Source organism: Akebia trifoliata, unplaced genomic scaffold (assembly GCF_017979445.1).
Source record: "Akebia trifoliata isolate Shusen 1 unplaced genomic scaffold, ASM1797944v1 Contig00108_ERROPOS98426, whole genome shotgun sequence".
Classification (NCBI taxonomy): Eukaryota; Viridiplantae; Streptophyta; class Magnoliopsida; order Ranunculales; family Lardizabalaceae; genus Akebia; species Akebia trifoliata.
In genome coordinates, this window is record NW_028236847.1 from 1 (window position 1) to 24,721 (window position 24,721).

General features: G+C 37.3%; 2 protein-coding genes across 2 annotated transcripts; both read left to right on the forward strand.

The window, feature by feature from the left end:
- Positions 1-4: 4 nt before the first annotated feature.
- On the forward strand, positions 5-5,572 carry QWRF6 (QWRF motif protein (DUF566); the record flags this gene model as incomplete). The annotated part of the gene is made up of 6 exons (XM_086429741.1): positions 5-1,096; positions 2,767-2,886; positions 3,780-3,896; positions 4,025-4,114; positions 4,531-4,638; positions 4,822-5,572. Coding segments are annotated over 6 exons (1,572 nt in total), but the record flags the coding sequence as incomplete, so codon positions are not given.
- A 1,606-nt stretch (positions 5,573-7,178) lies between these two features.
- On the forward strand, positions 7,179-13,571 carry LOC147381957 (uncharacterized). The gene is made up of 4 exons (XM_086429743.1): positions 7,179-7,848; positions 11,175-11,304; positions 11,404-11,506; positions 13,188-13,571. Exons 1-4 carry the CDS (start codon positions 7,669-7,671, stop codon positions 13,288-13,290), a joined length of 516 nt encoding a protein of 171 aa, XP_086285869.1. The 5' UTR covers positions 7,179-7,668; the 3' UTR covers positions 13,291-13,571.
- Positions 13,572-24,721: the final 11,150 nt, after the last annotated feature.

Consider the following 24,721-nt stretch of genomic DNA (forward strand, 5'->3'; position numbering starts at 1 on the left):
TCTTCGCCGGCCACGGGTCAGAGAAGTGAGCTCTAGGTTCATGTCTCCAATTGTGTCGTCTTCATCTTCTGGTGATCTTCATCTCCCAGCTTCCAAGCATTCTGATCTGCTGGAAGTGGGACAACAACCCCCCTTGTGCAGTGCCTATGAAAACAGACTTGAGATGCTGCGGAGCCCTGTGCCTGTGGGTGTGGGATCACAAACTAAATCACTCCTCCTCCCCCCCACTACTACTGCTACTACTCAAAAGAAGCAGAGGGCTGTTAAGCTTTTTTACAAGGAGAACCACAATCACAATCACAATCGCGGCGGTGGCGGCAAGTTCTTCTCGGGGATGGGGATTGTGAGAAATGGTAGTAACACTACCCTGCGTCCCAGGCCAGATACTCCCATGACCATGGCCACGGTATCAATGACCCCAAAATATCAGCCATCAAAGGCATCATCCACAGCTGCTGCCAAGTTGGTCCAATTGAGCGGCATGACAGCTTCCACGGATGGGTCATCCCAATTTGAAGTCTCAGAAAACCTTTTAGAAAATTTGAAATCCACGGAGTCCTCTGAAATCGAAAAATTCACTATTATCAATAGCAATGGGGGTGAAGAGGAAGGGAAAGGGGAAGCTATAATATGCGACAGTCCTCTGAAATCAAACTGCAAGATGCGGACACTTCCAGATTTCCGCTCTTCCATGCCTGAGGTAGATCTATCCTCTAGATTGCTGCAGGCCCCAGCCCCACACAGAGGGAAGGCTCTTCTTGGGGGGGAGTATTCCAAGGTCACCACTTCACCTTGCTATCGTTCCCTGACTGAACACTCCTTTTCTAATAGCTCTTCTACCAAGTCTATCAACAAATCTACGTCTGCTCTCTCCAAACACCACCACCACCACCCGAGCACCACCTTCAAGTCTCTGCCACCACACCCCTCAAACACCAAGTCCGGGGGGACAGAGGCAGCCAGGAAGGGAAGGAAGATTTCCTGTCATCAAGAAGATGTCCATGCTCTTCGTCTTCTTCAAAATCGTTATCTGCAATGGAGATATGCTAATGCGAAAGCCGAGGTGGCCATGAATTCTCAGTTAATCACTGCTCAGGTTAGTTAGTACCCACCATTTATGTGACCTTGCTAATGATAATTTATTTAAGTAGCACCAAATAGTATCTGCTTCTTGTGGTTGTGAATCATTTTGGTCTTTGATCCTCTGAATCTATCAGTTATATTGCTCCTTGAATTACATCAATCCTTTTCTTTTAGATCCCTATCCCTCCTTTCCTTATATATAGAGTCCACTAGTTTATCTGGTTATTTCCAGGTACGAGACAACAAAGTTGACCAACACAATGGATAATGAGATTTGCACTCCAGTTCATATTGGAGAAATTCTCACACTAACCTTAGACTATCCATCCATGCTTATAGGTTGAAAAGGAAATATACTAAACCAAAAATGATATAGACAAGTCTACTGGAAAGAAACTTTGTCTCGGCCTAAATGAAGAGAGAAACTCGACTTGAAGGAGATACATACTCACAATCCATAGGAGGCTCAAAAGTGGTAAACTGAGATTCTTTATACCGAGCAAGATTTTTGTTATTATGGTTGGACTCATGGTTTAAAAATTTGTTTCGTTTCAAAACATTTCAGATTTTTGCCATGTCGAGACGAAACCGCATAGAAATCGAAACATTCCAAGTTTCGATCTGTTTCGGAGAGACTTGCGAGAAGAAAGAGAAAGATCTGGGGAGAGATTTGGGTGAGAGAGAGAGAGTGTACTTTTAACCTGCGTGCTGCCTCTTTTGTCTCTGAACTCTCAACTCCTTCATATGTTCTCACTTCCTTTAGAAGCTTAGTTAAAAAACCTTTGACCTTGGTCTTCTCTAGAAGACTGCCATTTAGACCAGTCCTCAAATTCCAGTAAATATTTTATATACCCACGTGTTTTTTAAAATGTTATTAATGTTTCGAGAATGTTTCAGTTTTTGAAGAAATCGAAACATTGGATAGAAATGAGATTTTAAACCATGGTGGGACTATGGGAGTAATTTTCTTGACTAATGATAAAATGACGCATTGACAAATACGTGGTTGCACACATAACTGTAGATTTTTTCCTTGTGTATCCCGAAGAAAAAGATCTATGATTCTATGTGTAGAAGCCCATGTGCCTAACTCATCCTCACAAAACCTTGTAAGGTGAGGATGGCCTTGGGTTTCATATATAGCCCTAGGTCATGATACCCAGTCGATGCATGACTTGCTTACACTCCCCCTCACGTGTAACGTGTCTGCTACATCCCAGTGGTTACCCGCTCTGATACCATGTAGAAGCCCATGGGCCTAACTCATCCTCACAAAGCCGGCTTGTAAGGTGAGGATTGCCCCAGGTTTATTATAGCCCAAGGTCATGATACCCAGGTGATGCAGGACTAGCTCATTGTGCACTTGCCACATCAACCGCGCACTGACCTAAATTACCCCTCCACCCCTAATTGATTTCTCTAATTGTCTCTCATCTCTTTCTTCCTTCTTTGTGATAAGTTCTGTGAGGATTTTTTGTTTGATATCCGACATCAGGGATTTGTTTCTACACCGTGGATGTTCAGCAGGAATTCCTATTGGAATTCATATGATACAAGGAGGAACAAGACGCTGCTGATTTTCTGCTTTTCAACTCTCTCTCTCTCTCTCTTTCACTCACACACACACACGCATAAAAACAAGGTTTTAGTGTAACATTTTTCATATTCTATTATTTTTAACAGGTATCCTTTCATGCTCTTGTGGCCAAAATATCAGAATTGAGTGACTCTGTCAAAAGAAAACGCACTGAACTTGGGCTGTTGAGAAGGACTGGAACCTTATCTACTATCATTGAATCTCAGGTAAGACTATTCAATGAATGCTTTTCTATGCTTCAACCCTCTGCATTCATGAAGTAACGGACGAGTGCTTGATGAATGGATGTGCCTTGCACCAAGAACAACCTAATCTTTTTAGCTCTGCAACCTTGCCATGCACATTCATGTTTTTTCCTCATTCCTTGACCCTTTCATCTTCAATTCAATGAAGTAAATGACAGCTTCCATTAATTTGATAATAGGACAGGTATTCTAGAAATGCATACACGTGAGAGTGCATAAAACAAATTACCAATTGCTTAAATACGAACAATAACATACATTTATACACTTCCTTAATATAAAAATTTATCTAGAGACAGCATATTTTTTTCGACAAAAAGTGATAGAAAGCAATGTTATGGAAATAAAGTGAAGGGGATGGGTTTAGAAAGATGAAACTAAGCAAAATCCAAGATGTGGGCAACTACAACAAACTAATAAAACCGATAGCAATATAATAGCAGTACCCCTAGCAATGTCTTTTCTTGTAGCCATTTGATATTTTCCCCATGGTCCCAAAGTCACTGTCTTTCCAACAAATTCATTCTTATTCTGCGCGGCGACTCGTATAACAAATGGGATATAATCTTCTGTGTTAGCAACTTGTTAAAAAAATTTACTACGATATAGGTGCACTTCACGTTGGCATCCACATGGTATTCGTTCTTCAACCCCATGAAACACATTCACACAAAAATGAAGAAAAAACATTGCTTCTATGAAATTTGATAATCCTATTTTATTGTGTATCATGATTCATGTACCCTAACAAAAAAGAAGAAAAAACATTGCTTCTATGAAATTAGATAATCCTATTTTATTGTGTATCATGATTCATGTACCCTAACATATGTATTATGGCGATGCTATTTTAGATGCCATATTTGGATCAATGGTCTTCATTGGAAGGTGATTATTCAAGTTCTCTGTCAGGAGCAATCAAAGCTTTGCAGGATGTCTCAATTCGACTTCCAATCATTGGGAATGTGAGGGTAAGATATCTTTCGTATCAACTTCACAATGTCTCTTTGTAGATGAGCCAACTACTCTTGCTGATATGGTTTCCGATTGTCGTAAATGTGTTGTCAATGTACAAACTCTGAGATATGCAATTTTGCAGGCTGACATCAGAGAGGTGGGGGGAGCTCTGAACTCGGCATCGAATGTGATGGAAATTATGTCTTCCCATGTTGAAACCTTTTTGCCGAAGGTAAGCTGAATGAAATACCTTACCTTACCCTTTTCTGATCAACATAAGGAAACTCCACCTTGGTGGTGTTTCTTTATATGATATTGTCAGTTGCATGCCCAGATAAAGGAGGAGGGATGGTACATTAGGTTGATAGCCGGTGTAAAAGCTCCAGACCTCCCTACCATGAATCCTACCTAACATAGGCAAATTTTTATGAAGATAAGAAGAATAACCATCGGTGTGGTTTCTCAAGTTACTATTTATTTGCTTGGACACTTGGTTGTTTTGTTGAGAGAATATACTCTCGCATATAAAGAATTATATTTTGAGTAGAAGAGAAGCATAGTAGTATGAAATTTATCATTTCCACATGCAATTATGTCTGTTTTAGTCTTTCAGGTATTTGTTCTAACAAAAATACTTCTTGAACACAGGCAGGAGAAATGGATACTTTGATTTCAGAACTCGCTGGAGTGGTCAGCAGAGAAAGAGCTTTGATTGAAGAATGTGGAGATCTATTGACTAAGACACGCATGTTACAGGTCTGTCTTACTTCAGATTCATCGTGCTTCTTTCTGCTTTTGACTAGTAAATACTGCACTGGCCTACAGGGCACTTTATATTCTATGAAAAAACCATGTAGATCAACCTATTTATGATACGTTGCTGTTGTTACAGTCACTAATAATTTTTTTCATAATTCTACTTGTAAAACTTGCTTGCAGGTGGAGGAGTGCAGCTTAAGAGGCCAATTGATTCAACTGAAATAATAGAGATGCACTTTGGTCAAGAAAGTATTGTCCAAAAATCATTTTATGTGCTTCTATAAAATAATTTTGTAATGAGTTCTCAGGCATAGGGAAATTATTATTTTCTGCCAACTTATGTCAATATCCTTTTACAATAGTAAGAAGCATAATTGTTTTTACTAATATTGTGATTCATATATCCAAAATGGATAAGTTTTCTCTAAGGCATGTACTAAACTACAAGTAATTCTGTCCATTTATATATCTCTAAGGCATGTACAGACACACTTCATTGTAAGACATCAACCTTCACATGACATATGAAGAATAACAAATTTGGACTGGTTGTTCGTATACCTTGGAAAGCAGTTGTTTTTCATGTAACTTCAGGTTGGGAGAAGCTTCTAGTGACAACAACATCATCATGTCATTTGTACTCAAACCTGTGCCAATTGGATGGAACAATAGATTTGTGGACCAATCCATGGCTGAATTGTGGTGTGCCCGTGCTGAAGGCTTTTTCACCCTGAGAATGGTGGATGAATGGACTTGTATTAGGGTACTCCAAATTTTTGGGAAAAGATTTTAATGGGGATGATGATTCTTCAGTGAGTATCAAGGTGAAATTAAAGAACATAGCGTGGTCAACCTCTAAGGATTGTTCTCATTTCGGAGAAGATAGACCACTATTTCTCTTATTTATTGATGGAATATGTTGTTTTTGTGCTTCAAAAAACTGTAGTTGGTCCAACTAAATAATTCAACTTGCAGATGATAGTGAACCCAGTTATCGAAATGAAAAATATCCAAACATAATCAATATTGCATCTCTGCATGTTTGAATGTTGAATACATGCAGATCTTGGTAACAATGCCCAATATACAACACCCCATTTCTCTACCTATCATTAGTCTTTATCTTCTCTTTTTTGCGACAAAAAGAATATCCAAAAACCAACACCCTTGAAAACTCTATCTCAGTCAGAAAAAAAAAAAAAAAAAAAAACTATAAGGAAATTCTAAGCAAAACAACGCAATCATTTGGTTAGAAAGACAACTTAAAATTTTATATAATAATAGCCACTAGGACTTTCAAATCAAAAGTTGCACCTTAATCGAACAAAAGATAAATTGAATTGGTAATTGAATTGTCACACTACTTTTATAAAAATCAACAGATAACAAATTTTTTTTTTTTTTTTGGAGAATGAGATTGTATGATCAATGGTGAAAGACCTAATCTCCAAAATGATGTGTATGCTCTGTGATAAGTCGCCATTATACATTGTAATAGTGGTTAGAAATCTCAAGAATGGTTAAAGGAGATGGTTGAGGAAGGATAATTTACTAGTGTGCATTAAGAATTTTTTTTTTTTTCATTATTTTAATAGGTCTTTAATCTTAATGACCTATTATTAAAGTTCATAGATTGATTGAAAAAAAATATATATGGACAATTGTATTAAATAGAAAAAGATAACGAAGTACTTGTGGATAAAGATCTCTACCTCACCCTTGGACTCGTATCTTAGTGATGATGATCCCTGCAAATAGTCTCAAAGCTAGAAAGGTTTCCTAATAGAAGACCTTCTAATGGCTAACTTAGCAAAAGTAAAATAATGTATAAGATGGAGACCTGAGTCAAAAAAAAAAAAAAAGTCATAACTTTCTAAATTTATCTTTGATGCTTCCATATTCATCCATTGATCTTTAGAACTTTCTAAAAAGTTATTTCAAATTTTCTCTTTGATGCTCTTATAATTGAAATTTGGAATATCTAGAGAACTTTTCTTATGATTAGAAATCTCCTTGATCTTTTGACTGATTATTCGGTTGCAATTCACTTCATTTGAGTACTTGTCTCTTTGCCACCTGTTAAGATAATCAAATCCTTCTTATATACAAAAGTGTTGACACTTGGAAGTTTTAATTTAATTCATTCGTCAGTCTCATCAATCTTTACCTAGAAAAGGATTGATGTGCATAGGTATCGACTCAACCCATTTTTGGGATTGGGGTGACTAGCTTATTGGTTAATATCACTAATAGGTGTAATTTTGCACCTCAGTACCTATGCATAGGATTATATTTGATAAATTACCCATATTGCGGAGAATAAAAATAATTGTCGATTTTTAGTTATAATAATTACCATATTATTGAAGTGCTCTCAAAAAGGTAATTTTGAGTTTATGTAATACACAATAGCCGGTCCAAATCCAAGAGGAAGAAACGAACTGTCTAGGTATTTCATTTTCTCGTATGTAATGTATTACGTTATACTAGCCTACGAGAAAGCAAATGATGGAGGGAGTCGTGAGTAATGGCGGAATCGAGGCAACGAGACTAACGAGTGTACCCCTGAGCCTGAGTCTAAGTCTGAGTCTGGAATCTCGACTTTTAAGAGAAACCCTTGTCTCATTTTTATACTTCTTGAAACCCTAAATTACCTCTTTCAGTAATTCCATTCGTCCTCCTATCCCTATCGAAGACATTCATTTTGAGCCCTAAATCTCCCACAGGCACAAGGGGAGTTTATTGTCCAACATAGCTCAGCTGTCCTGTGATTAAACACTAGTAGTGAATTTGAATTTTGTTGTTGTTGTTGATGAACGATACTCTTCGTAATTTGTCCATCAAACTCCCGCTCTCAACAATCAAACAAACAAACATAAACAAATTCTTTGATTGAAAGCTGGAACACTAGGAAAGCTCGAATATTTGATTGTTTATTGAGCTTTGTGTGAAGTGCAACGGTGCAATGGGGTTGGGTTGGAATGAGTGATAAAAAAATTATTGGAATTACATTGGAGATGAGCGGACATGAGTAGGCTGTCATTTAGGCCTCGTCCTCTCGACATTCATAAGAAGCTTCCAATTCTTAAATCTTTAAAGGATTTTGAAGATGAAGACAATACAACGACGACAACAACAACAACAACAACAACACGCAATTCACAGATATTATGCCTTGCTGCTGCTGCCGAGGTCGCCGATACTGAGGTACCAATGTATTGGCATGTTGCTTTGCTTCTTCACACTCATGTTTTCTCAACATTGCTACTTCTATATTTCCTATCGTACCCTTCATAACTATTAAAAATAATAATAATAATAATAATAATAATACTTGAGGCACAATGTATTGCTGTCTACTCTTTACTGTATTATTGGTAGAAGACTTTTTCTTGCTGTCCCATACTCTCATATTCTAATTTGCACTTCCACCCATAGTTTTGCCTGTTCTCTGGTATTTATCTCTGATATTGCAAACCCTCACCCATGCAAAATTGCTACTTGTTTGTTTAATCAAAATATCTCCTTGGTCATTTTATTTGAATTTATCGTTTTATGTCTTCTTTTTATGCTCATTATGTCTCCTAATCATGTTTGGAGGTCTATGATGTAGTGGTCTTTCTCATTGCGGAGGGTTTATTGAACATTTGAGGTTCTTTACTGAAATGAAATTGGAATGTTTCGTTATGGTCTCAGCTGAAATTGGAATGTTTTGGCATGAAATGTTGAACAATGTTCATAGGCCTATTGATCGCTTAGCACTGTTCACAGAACTGTACACAATAGTGTTTACTTCAAGACATGAGGGTTTATCTGGTGATCAAAGTTTGTGAACAACAATGTTGAAGGGTGATTGGTCTAGTAGCAGAGGAGGTTTGTCATTCTTCCTTTTTAGCTTATAGGACTATTCTTGAGTTGACTCATCTGAGACATCTTGGTCTTGGTGGTTGTTAGATGAGATAGAATATGGGTTTGAAAATGAAAACCATATAGAAGTAACTAAATGCAAAACTAACCCGTAGGTAGTGTGAGATCTAACCTACAACATACCAAAACTACCTTCCTCAATGGAAACTAATGACTAAAAATGATTCAGATTAATTATCTTCAACACCCCCTCAAATTGGAGTAGAAATGAAGATAACATCAACTTTCCCTTGATTGATTGCATTCACTTTTCATCCAATAGTGTTGTACCCTTTGAAACTTGCAGGTCCGAGATATAGATTTTTTTTTTGATAAGTATAAAATTTTATAAATGAAGAAAAGATGAGAGGGAGACTGAGTTAGCCCCCAAACAACACAACAAGCGAACCAGAAATTGAGATCAGAGATATAGATACTACTCAGTTGGGAATTTGGGGTGTAAAATTATGAAATTTTAGAAATTGGATGTGTGGACCCCACCATTTTTGTTGGTATAAAACGGATTAAAAAAGAGAGAAAAATGTTGAAGGGTTTGAAAAGAAATCAAAAGAAGAGAGAAAGAGTTTGAAGTAAAATAAGAAAAATGGGGTGGTCCCAAGATTTCTCATTTTCAATTTGCAAATGATACTGTGGTGTTCCTAGATGCCTCAGGTGAGTTGGTTAGGCTTTTTAGTGGTCTTTTGTGTTGTTTTGAGGTAGTGTTTGGGCTGAGAATCAATATGAAAAAGAATACTTTTTTTGGGGGATTGAATAGGTGTATATTGTTCAAAGTGTTGTCAGATGCTTGGGCCTTCCGTTAGGTCAACATATAGGACTTCTACTATGTAGGATTCATTTATTAATAGACTAGGAAGAAGACTGAGATCTTTGAAAGCAAAATATCTCTCCAATAAATTTGATTAAGAGTATCCTTTCCAATATTCCGATCTATTTTCTATCTTTGTTCTCAATTCCCAAAAATTTAGAAGGGTGTTAGACAAATGAATTAGAGATTTCTTGTAGAATGATAGAGATAATAGTTGCAAGCTCCACCTGGTGAAGTGGAAACTCGTTTGCTCACCTAAGAAGGAAGGTGACCTTGGATTTCTAAAATTTATGTATAGTAACATGCTCAATTTGGTAAATGGTTTTGGAGGTATGGTAATCAATTGGAGAGTCTCAGGAGAATGGGTGTCTTCAGCAAAATATGAGGGAATTACAATGGATGGGAGGGTGATGTGGTTAGATCTTCCTATTGTGGAAAGGAATTATTAGAATCCTTCCATAATTTTGGAAATGATTTGCTTTTAAGGTGGGAGCAGGAGATAAGTTTCAGCTTTGGGAGGATGACTTGTGCGGCGCGGACTCTTGCAAGTTTAGTTCCTTGAATTGTATCCTACATCCACAAAAAAGAGGCGGTTGATCCAAGAGTTCATTGTTTAAATCGGGGAGGAGGTGGCTTGGGATTTAGAAAAAAATTCAATGACTGGGAGGTCGAAGGAGTTGCTGATCTTATTAGTTTGATCTCCTATTGCCTTTCTGTCATTAGATGAGGACTAGAAGATGTCGCATGTAGTTTTGATAGGCGGTTATTTGTATAATCCTTCTACAATTCCTTGGTTCCTCTCCCTCAATCAGATTTTCTAACAATCTCCATCTTGTGTCATAAAGTCTCATTTATGGTGAAATCTTTATATGGTCAATGGCATTGTATGAGATTATTACTTCTGATCAGATTATTGCCTGGGGTATTATTCATGTTGATTTTTGTTGCATGTTCAAAGTTTTTGATGAATCAACAAATCATCAGTTTTGTGCAGGGGACTTGGGCTCATTTATTGTCCTTATTTCATACTCCCTGGGTTCTTCCTTGTTCCATCTTATCTCTATTTGAAAATTGGTTGATCACAACTGTTTCTCCCAAGAAAAGAATCCTTTAGAGTCTGACTCCATTTGCCATATGTTGGGACATAAGGAAAGAAACTGTATGTTGTCCGAAGGGAAAGAGTATGCTTTTCAGGACGTGATTATTAGTATTCGGGTTTATATTTTTTTGGTGTGAAATGTTCAAAGGGTTATTCTTTGAGGATCTTTATGTAGACGGGATACTGTGTGTACCTGGTTTGGGGTTTCTATTGTTTTTCATTGTTTTGTAAACAGGTCTCATCGACCTCCTCCTCTCTTTTCTTCAATAAAATTTTACTCACCAAAACAAAACAAAACAAAAGTGATAATCAATTAAGAATGGGTGCAAATGACATAATTTTCCAACCTTGCACCATTAATCTTCTCAAATTCTTACTCTGCCCTAGTGTTCCCCTTTATAAGCTGCAACTTTCAAGAATTCCTCATAAATCTTCAGAACACCTTCCAAACAGTAGATGGAAGGTGAGCTTCCAAACTTAGATGGTAAGTGATCCCGCATTTCAATTATCATTTTTTTTATAGGTCTCTATCATGTAATTTTGACAATGCTAATGTTCACAAGCTGAGGGGGTATTTATTTTAATAAAAGTATTTTGTTGTGGATAAATTTAAACAAACAATTGTGCTGTGATGGAATGTAGTTAGTTTACTTATCTTAAGTCTGAACTCTGAACTAGATGTGTGTGCTTACTGCCTAATAGGTTCATCCAATACCAAGTAGGAAAAATGGGGCTGAAATACCTACTCCACAGTTTGTTGTGGTGGATACATATGAAAGAGATTATTCCTGCACCTTCAGTCAGTCAGCATCGTATTTGCGAGGAAGGGGAGGTTGGTTACTCTTAAACAAATCGTTGCTCTTTGGAAATTGGATATTTATCTACTGTACAAGTTAACTAATACAATTTAGACTTTGCTAACAATTTGCAGCCCGAGCTGATATTGGAGAATTTGTCGAGTATGACCTGGACAATGAGGACGAGGATTGGCTTCAAGAGATCAACAATGAGAGGAAGATGCTTACGCCTGAAAGGTGACATCAGCATTCTAAATCAATTTGATGTTAGGTTGGCCTGTTTTATCTGCTACCTCAAACTGGCAGTTATTCCTTATTTTACAATGAAACGAACATAATACCTTTAATTTCTTTATCAATGAAGCATTGCCCGTCCCTCAATCGGTCAATTGATAGTCCAGAAAAATCAATGGCCTAAAGAATTAAAAGATAAAACGTTCTATTAGTTTTTTTGTTTGTGTGAAGATCCTCTATCCTTTAGATTGTGGGACTCATTTGTTTAATATCTGCAATATATTTCCACTGAAAGAACTTGAGCTTTTGCATCATTGTTGTCTTTGACATTATAAATATTAGGAGATCCTAGTTTCACATTCACAGTCAGAAAATAAATTAAAGGGATAATGCTAACTCGGCAATGCCATTATTCATTACACATCATAATTGTATTTGCAAGTCTTTGGAGAATCATCAATTGGAAAAAAAAAGTCCTTGGAGAATCCGAAGATTTTCTTTTTAGGTGGGATAATGTTTGTAGCCGGAGATTGAAGTCTTGTTTCTTTGCTTTGAGGCCGCCTTGTCCCCTTATTAATAAACTTTCAGTTATCAAAAAAAGAAAAAAGAATCTGTAAGATTGTTAAAATGTATTAAAATGAGAACACATACAGCTCCCGGGGTTTGGTCCCTCACAATTTGATCCAGCAGCTGTTTTACTTCTAGCTTACTTACAAGAAAGAGGAAAACACAAAAACAGGGTCTCACAAACCATGGGTGTAGGATAAAATTGCCCCTCTCCATCCTACTAGTCAGTCAACTTCAATAATCTAATTACTATGATGGATGATGGTAGCCTAGACCAAGTGTCTAGCTAGAAATGTGCTCAGTGTCCTCTGCAACAGGTGGTTGTTTAATGGTTATCTTTAGCTCCTTACAAACTTAAGCATGACTAGCTTGTTGAGCTTCTCTCCATCATGCTTGAGGCTACACATCCCAATCAACAGTAGGTTTGAAAATGTAGCTTGGATGGGACTTGCTTCCTGATCTCTTTTTACTCGTATTCGTTGGAAGTGCAACCTGATAATCACAACTCAAAAGTTTTGAAGGATGTCGGTTCCATCAAAAGTCCCATTCTTCTCTTGGACATTGCCACAAAGTAAAATATAGTGCCTCACATTGGTATGCTCTTCATGTGTTGACAAATGGAAGAATCGACCAACCATTTTTCATTGCATTGTGAATGTGCTCCTGAATTTTGGTGCAAAGTCTTGATCTCTAGGAAATAATTTGTGTTTTCAAATTACAGAAACTTATTTGAAGAATGGTGTTTACAAGCCTACTAAATAACATGCTACTTATTTGAAGAAAAAGTACTTATCAAAAAAGCTTACTGAATAAGAAGAAAATTCTTAGGCTCAAAAGAAACATGAGGATCATTCAAGATCAATCATATTGTCCTCTCGAATATTTGATCTTATTCACCTTAGAAATATTTTGTGGGCTCCTTATTAATTATTATTATTATTATTGCTGTTTTTGTTGTTTGAAAGAATTGGTTGAACCATGTTGGTGGTCTCCAGCTCTTGTAGATTAGGCTAAACTTTGACTGCAGCTCTTTGAGCATGCACCATTCAAAAATAAGAGAAAAGTAAAAAAATGGAGAAAGAAGATAATGGATTTGATGACAGGATTGATAATGTAGGGACTCCCAACCAGAGAAGCACGATGAAGTTGGTGGTGCTGGTGAACATAAGACTCAGCAACTGTGGATGCTGCAGACATTGGACTTCCCAACTGCGGATTGATTGAGATTGCGCTGAATCCTCAACAGCGAACTATTACTTCACAAAATCCCTCTAAGGGGGGAGCTTCTGACTCTCTCAGTAGATCAAAATGACATGAAACTCCCTGGTTCTCAATAGAATGTGTTGGTTTATACCATAACCCTTTAAACCCTATGTGAATCGAGCCGTTGGATTAAAAGAAGAGCTCTCAAACACTCAAACCTTTTATTTTTTGAGCGGTAAAAACACTCTAAACCTACACACTGCAAGAACTAAAAATCTCAAATGTCTCTTAAAAAGTATTTTTTTTCCAAAGATTCCTCCTGTTGGTCCTTCAAATGATAGACCTGCTAGTTGGGGGGGTACTTCACTTTAAGCTCTAGGGTGAAAGCAGGTAAGTAGAAGTAATCTAGGATTGGTCTTGGCCTATAAACAAGCAGAATGAAGTTCATAAACTGGCTTTCTACACCCGAATGGGACCTTGATCCTTTTAGGTCCTATATCTCCTTTGGGAGCACACCATGATTTTTTAGAAGCTTTTATGGTTTACAGTTACCATGAACCAATCTTAGGGATCCCATTTGGATGACATGCTTGTTGGGTGTTTGCACTTTTATGTCAGCATAAAGCCGTAGTCGATCCAATCACTAACTTCATTGTGGACCTTTGGTCTTTGGTGCCTAAAAACACAAGTACTTATAACCATAGATTATCATTGTCACTTTTAACTTTTCTACAAGTTGCCGATCAACCATTCTTTAAACATATTATCATTATTACTATCTGAGCTTAGTGTTCAAGACTGAATAAATAATGAAACTAACTTAGAAGGCATTTGTTGTCTAAATTTACGCACACAAGTATACGTATCGAAACAAGTAATAAAGTGATAAGAAAGTATCGTTCCCACGGAGACTAAATACCAATCTATTGCTAATGACCAATTTATCTCACTCTAATTTTATCCAAACAAAAGTAAAAATATGATTTAAAAATAAACAAGAAAAATAACAGAGAGAATAAATTTGCAGATTTAAAATCAGTGAAGGATAAAATCTAGGTTTATAATTTTTCTCAAACAATCCACTTAATTAGATTACCTTTCCTTCTATGATAAATTAATCCACTATAATTGTCGTCCAAGAGCACTAAATTCTCTACAAGCCTCTGACGATAGTCATGTAAAAATACTCTTCTAAACTAACTCCCTATATGTCTATGAGAATTAAATCAAGAAGAATTCATTAAGAATAAGCTCTCATAAGGGATGCACACGCAACTTGAGTATATGTCTATCTCAAATTAGCGTATGTTACTCTATCTAGGTCATGAACACAAAACAACTCTGTCCATATTATTAAGGTTCACCGAATTAATTCAATCAATGGCCAGTTAATTAAATCGCATTAAACATAAGATATAATAAACAATCACATGTGGAATCATAGAAGAAATAAATAAAACTAATCAAATATCATGAATGAGTTCCATTATAACCCTAGAATAGAAATTAGTTCATCATTGAAAAGAAAACAAAATCACAAAAGTATTCAGCCATTCTTAGATATTACAAATATCAAGATAAGAGATAAAGTTCAGAAACATAAAACTCAAAAGTCGAATATCCAGCTCTCGTCCTCCTTCTCGATCTTGTGCCTCCAAGAAAAACCCGAAAACTTCTGTCCCTAGAATAAGACTTAATCGTTCCTATTTATAGGTATGAAATCATTAGGGTTTAAGAGTCCCAAAATCCGTCTCTAATTCAACCCCAAAAATTAACGTGTAAAGTTGGAAACGTACGTAGGCCATGGCCTCAAAACATGTCATGCCGCTGCTTGTATTTTAATATTTCTGTTATGCAATTCTTGAATTCCCGCTGCGGCCTCATTTTCTATCAAGCTGCGGCTTGAACACTTTTTTAGCTTGTATGCTTAGCTTCCTTCTTCCGAGAGTGAACCAATTTGAGTCAGAATTTTCTCTTAAATGTTGTCAAATATCCTAATGTTCCATACTGTTTCTAAACTGCAAAATAAGCATAAAAATCAAATAAAAACATAGAATCACTTAAAAAGTATAAAATAAACTAAACTTAACTAAAAACAACTAAAAGACTCTAAAATTAACAAAATATTATATTTAAAAGTGGTTAATTCATAGGTATAAAACCTACTCATCACATGCGTATTGATTGATCAGTGATTGTTATTGAAAATTCTTTAAATCCATGGAACAGTTTTTTACTGCCTTTCCTAATTTAATATTTCTCACATTGCTTCTTTCTGATAGTAATCATGTACATATACTTACCAATGTAGGTTTGAGAGTCTTCTTTTCAAGTTAGGGTATGTTTGATTGCATGGAAAGTGACTTTTCATGAAATTTGAAATCCATGAAAAAATATTAGTGGAAAATGGGTAGGATCGAAAAATCAAATTCTATTTTTTGATTGTACTTGGATAAAATCATGAGAAAATTATGAGGAAAAAGATGAAGAATGAGAAGAGGAGGAGGAGAAAGAAGATGAGAAGAGGGGAGAGGAAGAAGAAGATGAGGAGGAGGAAGAGGGAGGGGGAAGGATGTGGTGGTGGTGGCGATGGCGATGGAGGTAAGTAAGGAAGAAGATGAGGGGAAAACGTGGTGGTGGTGGCGGCGGAGGTGAGGGATGTAGAGAGAGAGGCCGGAGATGGTGATGACGGCGACGACGATGGTGACGAAAGCAAGGTTAGTGTGATGATGGTGATAGTGGTAGGGAAGAAGAAGACATGAGTATAAAAGAATTGGGGATGAAAATTTTGGGTGGATTTCACTTTCCCACCAATATGGGTGGGAAAGTGAAATCCATGTTTTTGTGGACTTTTTGATTGAGGTGGAAAATGAATTTCCATTTTCATGTGCAATCAAACACTTGAAAAATGTCATTTTCCATGGAAATTGATTTTCCATCCTATTTTCCATGTGCAATCAAACATACCCTTAGAGGTTTTAGATCATAAGATTCGCGAAAGGGCAGGAGTCATAACGCCTACTCTTGTTCTCCCATTCCTGTTCTTCTACAGCTAGATGCTACAGTTGAGGTGAACTTTGATTTCTTGGCATGAAGTGAGAGTCCTTGTTGTAATATCAGTTGTTAATTTTCTTCTTTTGCTGGTTGCTTCTGGTATAAAACTGTCCATAATGAATAAATTTAGCCTTAGGTCTCGATAAAAGTATTATATTTTTTTTTTCACTTATAAAAAAATATATATATTATATTTTTCTTCAATAATAAAAAATAAAAAAAAATAAAAAAGTTTTACATTTTGTGTAATGGAATTATGAAGTCATTATGTTTGGTTGGTCTCCTCGACCATCTTTGTTTAATAAAATGAAATTTTACTTATAAAAAAAAGTGTGAAGTCATTGGTCTTTTGATTCTTAATGCAATATTATCTGTAGGATATAAAAGTGTGTTTTTCTACCTTCAGGGAATAACAATTTTTTTAAAAATTATTATGAGAAAGGATATAAAAGAGGAAAGAGTTGAGGAATCGAATTCCCCATGGACATTCATAGAAGCATTATTGGTTGCTGTTTAGCTAGTAGAAAGTTGGTGAATTTTGTTTCTTAAGACATAATTTAATGATTTGTTTTGTCACTCATAATCTCTTTTGTTATATCCTAAGTGAGCAGCTGGAAGAATGGTATGCAAGATAGAGATGTAACTTTGATAACTATCAACTTTAACATAATCCAAGCAAGATTCATAGGTGAACTAAACAAACCCTAAGATGAACCTCATTCAATCAACAATAGTATCTTCTTATAATGTTCTAATATCATCTAATCATAAAAAAACAAAATCCTAAAACCTAACTTTAGGCCTAACTAATAAATCCTAGATAACCATCTAAGGTGATATAAGTATTTTTTTTTTAACATAATTAAAATACCCATATTTTTTTTTTAACTTTTAGTATACGAAAAATTTCAAAGAAGTTTTTATGCCCATAATATAAGAAACTCCATAAAGTTGTGAAATAGTTGTTGTGGATCTTGGAACAAGTTTTGCAATGCATGTGATGGCTTTATATGTTTGATGTATGAGTGAAAAGTTATGCTCTTTAGAAGTTTAGCAATATACGAGTGTAGATGGCGTCAAGAGGTTAGGATGATGAGGCAATGTGGGCCTCCTCCACGTGTTAAGCAAGAGCCAATAGCCACAAACTATGGTGCCAACTCTGCTGCAAGGAGGGTTCGACGCCAACTAAGAATGCATTGGACATATGAGGCAAGGCGTGGTATGACGACTCATTGAGAAGGACCTCAAAACAAGTGCCACGTGTTTCGGGTATTTTGAGCATCAAAGTAGTGCTGATGTAGCCCTATTTGCCTTAAAGAAGAGCATGGTTATGTGGGTGATCAGAATCAAGAAAAGGAATATGAGATGAGACAGATGCCAGAATCCAATTCTTCTAAGGCCAAAGGTTTGGGCTATAAATAAGGGACTCAATAATGAGAGAAGCATCTTTTTTGGTCAGACTCTTCTCTTTACCCCACAAGAATGATTACCTCGATTCTTGAGCTCTGCAACTAAAGGTCTCTCTTCGACAACTTAAGAAGACAGATGCAAAGTAACAATTAAAACCATCTTTGTATGGCTACGTGCATAGTTTAGGTGATAGGTAGAGACTACTTGTATACACGTTATTGACGTGTAGTCACATTTGGTGACTTCGTTGGGGAAAAATCTCAAGTAGTCGATCTGCAATTATGCGTTGTATTACTAGAAGATGCACGGAAATATCTTGCAGTAGAGTTGAGCGTAATAGCGAACCTCACAAACAAGCTGATCAGGCCCCAACAACAGATACAACAACCACGTCAAAGAGGCGAGATATAAGCGTCGATGATGGGCCAAGCAATGTCACTCGAAACCCAACAGGAGGTAAAGATAGAGAACCTCAGGGTGCGTTGGCTTTTGTGACCGAGCAAGCTCCTGAAGGGATTCTACCAAGGGACAATGACACACCAAAAGATGCCTTCTCGCTTGAAGAGGCAAACCTTAGGAAGATGCCAACAAACTAAACACGAGATTTCCTTACTATAACTGAACTGACGCACCTACTAGAGCTTGAGTGGAGTAGCCTTACGGGAGATAATATGTACGAACACAGACCGCCTTACCTAATTGAGTTGCAATGCCAACCCTATCCTAAGGGATACTTTGCATCTGGTGTTTGTAATGTAAGATGGTGTAGGGAATGCGCGTAAACACATATCTTTCTTCTTAGAGGTACTCGAAGGACACGAGGGCAACGCCAACCTACGTTTGCAAGAATTCTCTAGTCCTTAATCAGAAGGGCTTACACTTTGTATAGTAGCTTGTCGTTGGCATTTGCACATTCATGGCTGCAAATGGTGGACACCTTTTACAAGAAATTCTTCCATGTGACTGAGCAAATGACGTTGGCTGACTTAGAAAGGATACAACAAAGACAAGGGGAGTATTTAACGGAATACGTTCGATGCTATTGTGGTGTCATGATGGATTGCCACAAGTTTGTCTCGGAGGCACTCTTGGTAGAAATGTGCATCAACAGGATGATGACGGCATATAGGACCTTATTGGAGAATTAGCAGATCCCAAGTTTTTTGGGGTTACACGAACCGGCGAAGCGAACGGTTGTGTCCGTCAACCTAGAAAGTAATGAAGGAAATGGAGGTCGGAACGTTCGCATAGGGAAAAAACGGTTTATCCCACAAGCTTATGTTGCAGACACATTTAAACGATTGCACAAGGAAATCAAATCCCCCAACCTAATGCCTCGACGAGGGGTATAAACTTGTTTCTAGCTCCCGATTTCCCTTGTATCGTTGCCGAGGTCAAAGAGCTTCTAGAGGCATGGCTACAAGATGGTCCCATCCATTTACCCTTGACGAGAAGAGAACCCTCTCCAAGAGACAAAGGCCACCCCAAATTTTGTTGTTTTCATCAGGTTGTTGGCCACCGTATAAGGAATGTAATGCAATGAAGAGGATCTTCACTGAGAAAAGGGCTACGAGTGAACTTCAATTGCCTGCTACTACGGAAGGTGCAGTTGTAGCAGAAACCACGCATACCATATTCATGGCTTCAGGAGGGGTAGAGATTAGTGACGAGTTGACAAACATAGCCAAACATTTACAAAGTACTAGCTTGATCAAAGAATTCTTTGACCAACTTGACTTTTTAGAGGAAAAACATCTCGAAGTGGCCTTGGCTTTAGCCACGATGGCTTATTCGAATCATGGTCAAAATGATTCCTCACTCGACGCTCTCACAAATGTAAAAGGGAATTTGAATGCAATAACATTTTTGCAATACGAAATTCCCGAGAGTGGCGACCATTTGCGATCTTTGTATGTGACAACGGTTATCAATGACTTTGAGCTAAAAAGGGGCTTCAGTGATATTGGAGCCTCATTAAACTTGATGCCACTCTCAACTTTGGATGCAATGGGTATCTCGCGCCATAAGATCACCCAACTGAAGACAAACATTCAAGGATTTAATGGATATAGCGTCGGGATTCTAGGCTATGTAAATGTGAATTTGGAAGTTGGGTCTACAAGAGGAATGATGACGTTCCAAGTTCTAGAATTAGATGCTACGCACCATGTACTGCTTGGGTGCCCTAGGCTTCACCGATGCATAACTGTGAGCTCGACATGCCTTCAATATGTTAAGGCTTGGATTGAAGGAAGGATAGTTAAAATCCCTACCTTAGAACGACCTTTTGCACCAGAGGAGGTGTACCTAGCAAAGGCTACATTTTTCAATGATAAAGCCGCTTCGGGGAGAAGGGCTACAACGAACATGCTTTCCTGTTGCCGAAAGTGGAGTTGGTTCAACAACGCAACTCTTTGCAAGCGCATGGTATTTCAAGAAAATGATAACTCTAAAAAAGGACGTGTAACGAGGGCAACTCTACCTGGTGGGAAGACTATTTATCAATTATGATGGTTAAGTGGGAGACCAAGAGAAAATGATAACTATGGCTTCTACAAATACATTGAAAGGGTCTCCCCCAGATGATCAAAACATGGAACGAGTAATTGAAGAATCACTAAATGCACGAGACGGTGTTGGGACGATGACATATATGTTAGAAGAAATAAATATTGGTGCCAACAATTAGTCACGGCCAAGTTTTGTTGGCTGCACTTTGCCTCATGACTAAACCATGTTGATGGCCTTATTTCAAGAGTTCTCTGATGTCTTTGCATGGACATACGCCGAAATGTCGGGCTTAGGGGTTGAAGTTGCAGTGCATATATTGAATGTGAACACGAGTGCAAAACCTGTCTAACAAACGACTCGTATCTTAAAACAAGAAGTGAAAGAGAAAATTAAAGAAGAGATCAATAAGCTTTTAGAAGCTGGCTTCTTTAAACATGTTCAAAACCCGACATTTGCCAACATTGTACCCGAGAACAAAAAAAATGGAAATTTACGTTGTTGCGTGGATTTTCGTAACTTTTATCGGGCTTGCCCTAAGGATGACTTCCCCTTGCCAAATACCAATCTACTTGTTGACATTATTGTTGGAAGCAATTTTTCGTTTATGGATGGATATAACTTCTACAACTAGATTAAGATGGTAGAAGAAGATGCCAAAAAGACAATGTTTCATACACCAGTTGAAAATTTTTATTTCACGATAATGCCTTTTGGGCTTAAAAATGTTGGTGCCACATATCAGTGTGCAATGACGAAGATCTTTCATGATATGCTGCATAAGGAAGTCGAAGATTACGTCGATGACATAGTAATGAAGAGTAAGCAATGGGATTTACACTTGGAAGCACTAAGGAAAGTCTTTCTTTGTTGTAGACAGCACAACCTGTGCGTGTATCTGCGGAGCTTTTCTACATAATGAATGACGATCTCCTATTTTTGTTTGTTTTCTTTTCAAGAAGGATTACACTTTATTTTGTAAGAAGTACATAGTTTTACTTTGTACCTATGTTCTACATAACAATACCTTTCTTTGTAATGACAAGAGTGAGTCATGTTATGTTTGCTTATCTTATGCCCTTAGGGCTCATCTTTTAGAGTGGGAAAGTATTTTTTCAATTGTTCTCTTTCGTTATTGATTGGTTCTAATCGATGAGTAAGGGACCATGTTCTTTGTAATACTTATACTTTAATACATGTCCACCCATGATTGTGAACAACCCTTTGCCATTGGATTAAAAAAGACGAGAGAGAGATAAACATACAAAGGGACACACACACACAAAAAAAGACAAAAGGGGGGCGTAACCACCCTCATAATGTAGTACATGCCAAAAGATGAACTTAAGAGAATTGGAATCATAAAGGTCTGCTTAGCACGAAACTATCAGTTGGGTGAACGTGGGCATGATGTCTCTCAATGACTTCTACATCTACTACAAGAACATCTCTTTCAGCCCTCAAACAGACAATATTGCCATGCATGTACACAATTCGAGATTCTAAATCGCAAAGCTCATGTTCGGCCTCTTCAAGGGCCATGTTCTTTTCCTCTATCTTAGATTTCACTTCTGATAAAACATAAGCCATACTCGTTTGTTTGTGGAAGAGACGCATCGCGTTATCATACAACCCTTTGAGCCAAGTCACATTGAAGTCAACACGCTCTGTAGACCAAAGTTGGCTACCCCAAAAATTCAAGATCTGAGGCGTTAAAACAATAACGTGAGTTGAGTGCATGACCTTTACCACTTGGAGAAAATAGGCTACCAAATGAGACAAAGCTCCTGAGTATACCTCAAAAATGGTGTTTCTCGCAATATGGGTCATGTTTATCATAGATTTCCTTATAAAATCCGTTGTATTCAGTGGCTACCTTAAATCCCACGATACTCACCTCCGATGAAGAGGTTGATACATCCAATTGCCACTTGGAAGGATACTTTCCGCTCCACTAAGGTACAAATTCTTATGCGTTGGTGTTTGCTGAACGAGGTCTAAAAAAAGTATGACTTGGACCCGCTCTTTGTCAACAACACCTTCTATGGTGCGCACACCACTTGTGTTACCCTCGCTTGTTACTAATATAGGCTCTATGACCTCTTCAGCATGAGTCATCACAAACCCATGGTACATTCCTTGATTATTGGATCCAAACCCACAAACGTCGAGGCAATTGCGAAACCCATGATAGATGCATCGACGCATAGTCCCAAGCATGTTATTGGTTGGCCAATCTCGGCAGCCTTGGCGTGATTCTCATCATTCGATTCTAAACCCCCTCCGACGTGGGACTCCCAACCTTCTCAACATATACCTTTTCATCGGCCTCTAAAGCCGCACTTGAAGTGTTAGTCTCTTAGGGATTGTTGGCCGAACCATCGGTGTTGAGATCAAAATTGGCATGAGACGACTCACCCTTGCGAGGCGATTTTTGTTGTACCTCTTGAATTGAATTTGTGTTCCAGCCATTGTCCATTAATCAGATTAAATCCACGATTTGAGCCTCGGTTATATCGTGAACAACCTCCTCTAAATCATTAGGTGGGATAACTAATACTTCGTTCTTGGATGCCCTTGTGGAACTTTCCTTTCTCTCATTCAAATTAGAACACCAATGGGGTAGCTTTCTCTTTCGAGGGGTTATAGAGGATCGATTGACATTAGCGTCAAGGGCGTTTCTTTTCTTGGTTGGAGCCTTTGGGACTTTCCAACGGGGCAGTGAAGCCAATTCCTTTAAAGACCGTAAAACAAAACACTTAGGTGAAGACTCTAAAAATTTCTTAAAAGACTCCCCAATCTTCAATAAAAAATTCTAAGCCTCAACCATCATATGGCACGACCTCTCGCCTTCGGGAAGAAAAAAGGACTCAACCCCTTGCGAAAAGAAGTCTGCCTGATATGCTATATGATGGTGCTCCATAACCTCAGATGAATGAGGATGTTCAGATATGAAGCTTGGCAAGCCTTGGTCGAATGAGCTTTTCCAAGCACATCTGTCAGGAAAATGGTATTAGACGAACCAACAACCACCAAGAAAGAACAATAAAAAGCTAGTGTTAGTGGTAAACAGAAAAACGGTAGTCTCTAAGTGATATATCTTTTCACAGCTTGTTTGCAAAAATTATGTCTTGAACAATACCATAAGACCAATAAATAAAAAATACCATGGGGAATGGGGAAGTAAGGTCGATGCTTCACTTCATCTTGAATGTCCAAAAACACGGAGAGATTATTTTGGATGAATAATTTTCGATGGAAATGAAGGATGTGTAATTATAAAAGCACCTTATGAATTAATAAGGGCAACCCACACCATAGCCATTTTTTGTTTTTGTTTTATATGGGTTAAAGTTTTTGGAATGAGCAAATTTTTAGTGAGAATATGGTCTAGAGATCATCCTCACCAAAAATCAGTCCATTTTGAAACTTCTAACTTGTCAAAAATAGTTTTCAAAAAAAAAAAAAAGGGACGATTTACGTTTCTTGAACTTGTTTTGCTAGGGTTAGAAGTTTCAGGATGTGCTGATTTTTGGTCAGGATGATCTCCTCATTGTAGAAATCATCCTCATCAAAAATCAACTTATTCTAAAAATTTTAACCTATATAAGACAAAATAATTTAGCCATTGTGTGGGCTTATTAATTTGTGGGGTGCTTATATACTAATGAGAAGATCATCTTTATAAAAACTTAACTCATTCTAAAACTTTAAACCCATATAAGACAAAATAATTTAGCCATGGTGTGGGTTTATTAATTTGTGGGGTGCTTATATACTTATCCATGGGATATAAGAGATAATAACTTTTAAGAATAAAGGCATACTTGTTCATGCTCAAAAAAACGAAGGGCATACTTGTCCATGTCGAAAAAAGTGAAGTGTTTATCGCTTCAGCACTTTTTTTCAGCATCAAAATAATACTGAATGTTTTTCACTTATTTTCAGCAATAAGCGCTAAAAATATAGCGTAAACAAACGCGCTATTTTAACAAAAAATACTGAATTTAATTTTTTTCAGTAATAAGCGTTGAAAAATAGCGCAAACAAACACTGCCTAAGTTTTTGATAAAAGGGCCTGTGTGTTAGTTTTGAGAGAGAAGAGAGAGGGTTCTAGTTTTAATAAAATAAATGATGGAGGGAGACATTTAAAAATATCTCAAAAATTTTAAAATAAACGATGTTTCCCAGCTGGCCTGCATATTCTGTTTTAAAACGAGATTCAACCATTGAAAACTCCAAATCCAACAATTGTGACAAACATATTTTATTGGGTCAATTAAAGGGAAATATATAATTGAGCCAGGATAACAATTGTGACAAACGTATTTTGCAAACCTCTTTAATGGGGTTAGAAGTTTTAGAATGGGCTGATATAAATTATTATCACCAAGATATCGATGCAGTCAAATGATCATATCTCATCACCTATCTATAAGATTTAATCATAACTTACGCCCATTTGTTCGATTATTG

Coding starts and splice junctions, on each gene's coding strand:
- LOC147381957 (XM_086429743.1), top strand. CDS start 7,669: ATGAGTAGGCTGTCATTTAGGCCTCGTCCTCTCGACATTCATAAGAAG. Junction 11,305..11,403: donor GTATTTGCGAGGAAGGGGAG/GTTGGTTACTCT, acceptor AACAATTTGCAG/CCCGAGCTGATATTGGAGAA. Junction 11,507..13,187: donor AAGATGCTTACGCCTGAAAG/GTGACATCAGCA, acceptor TTGATAATGTAG/GGACTCCCAACCAGAGAAGC.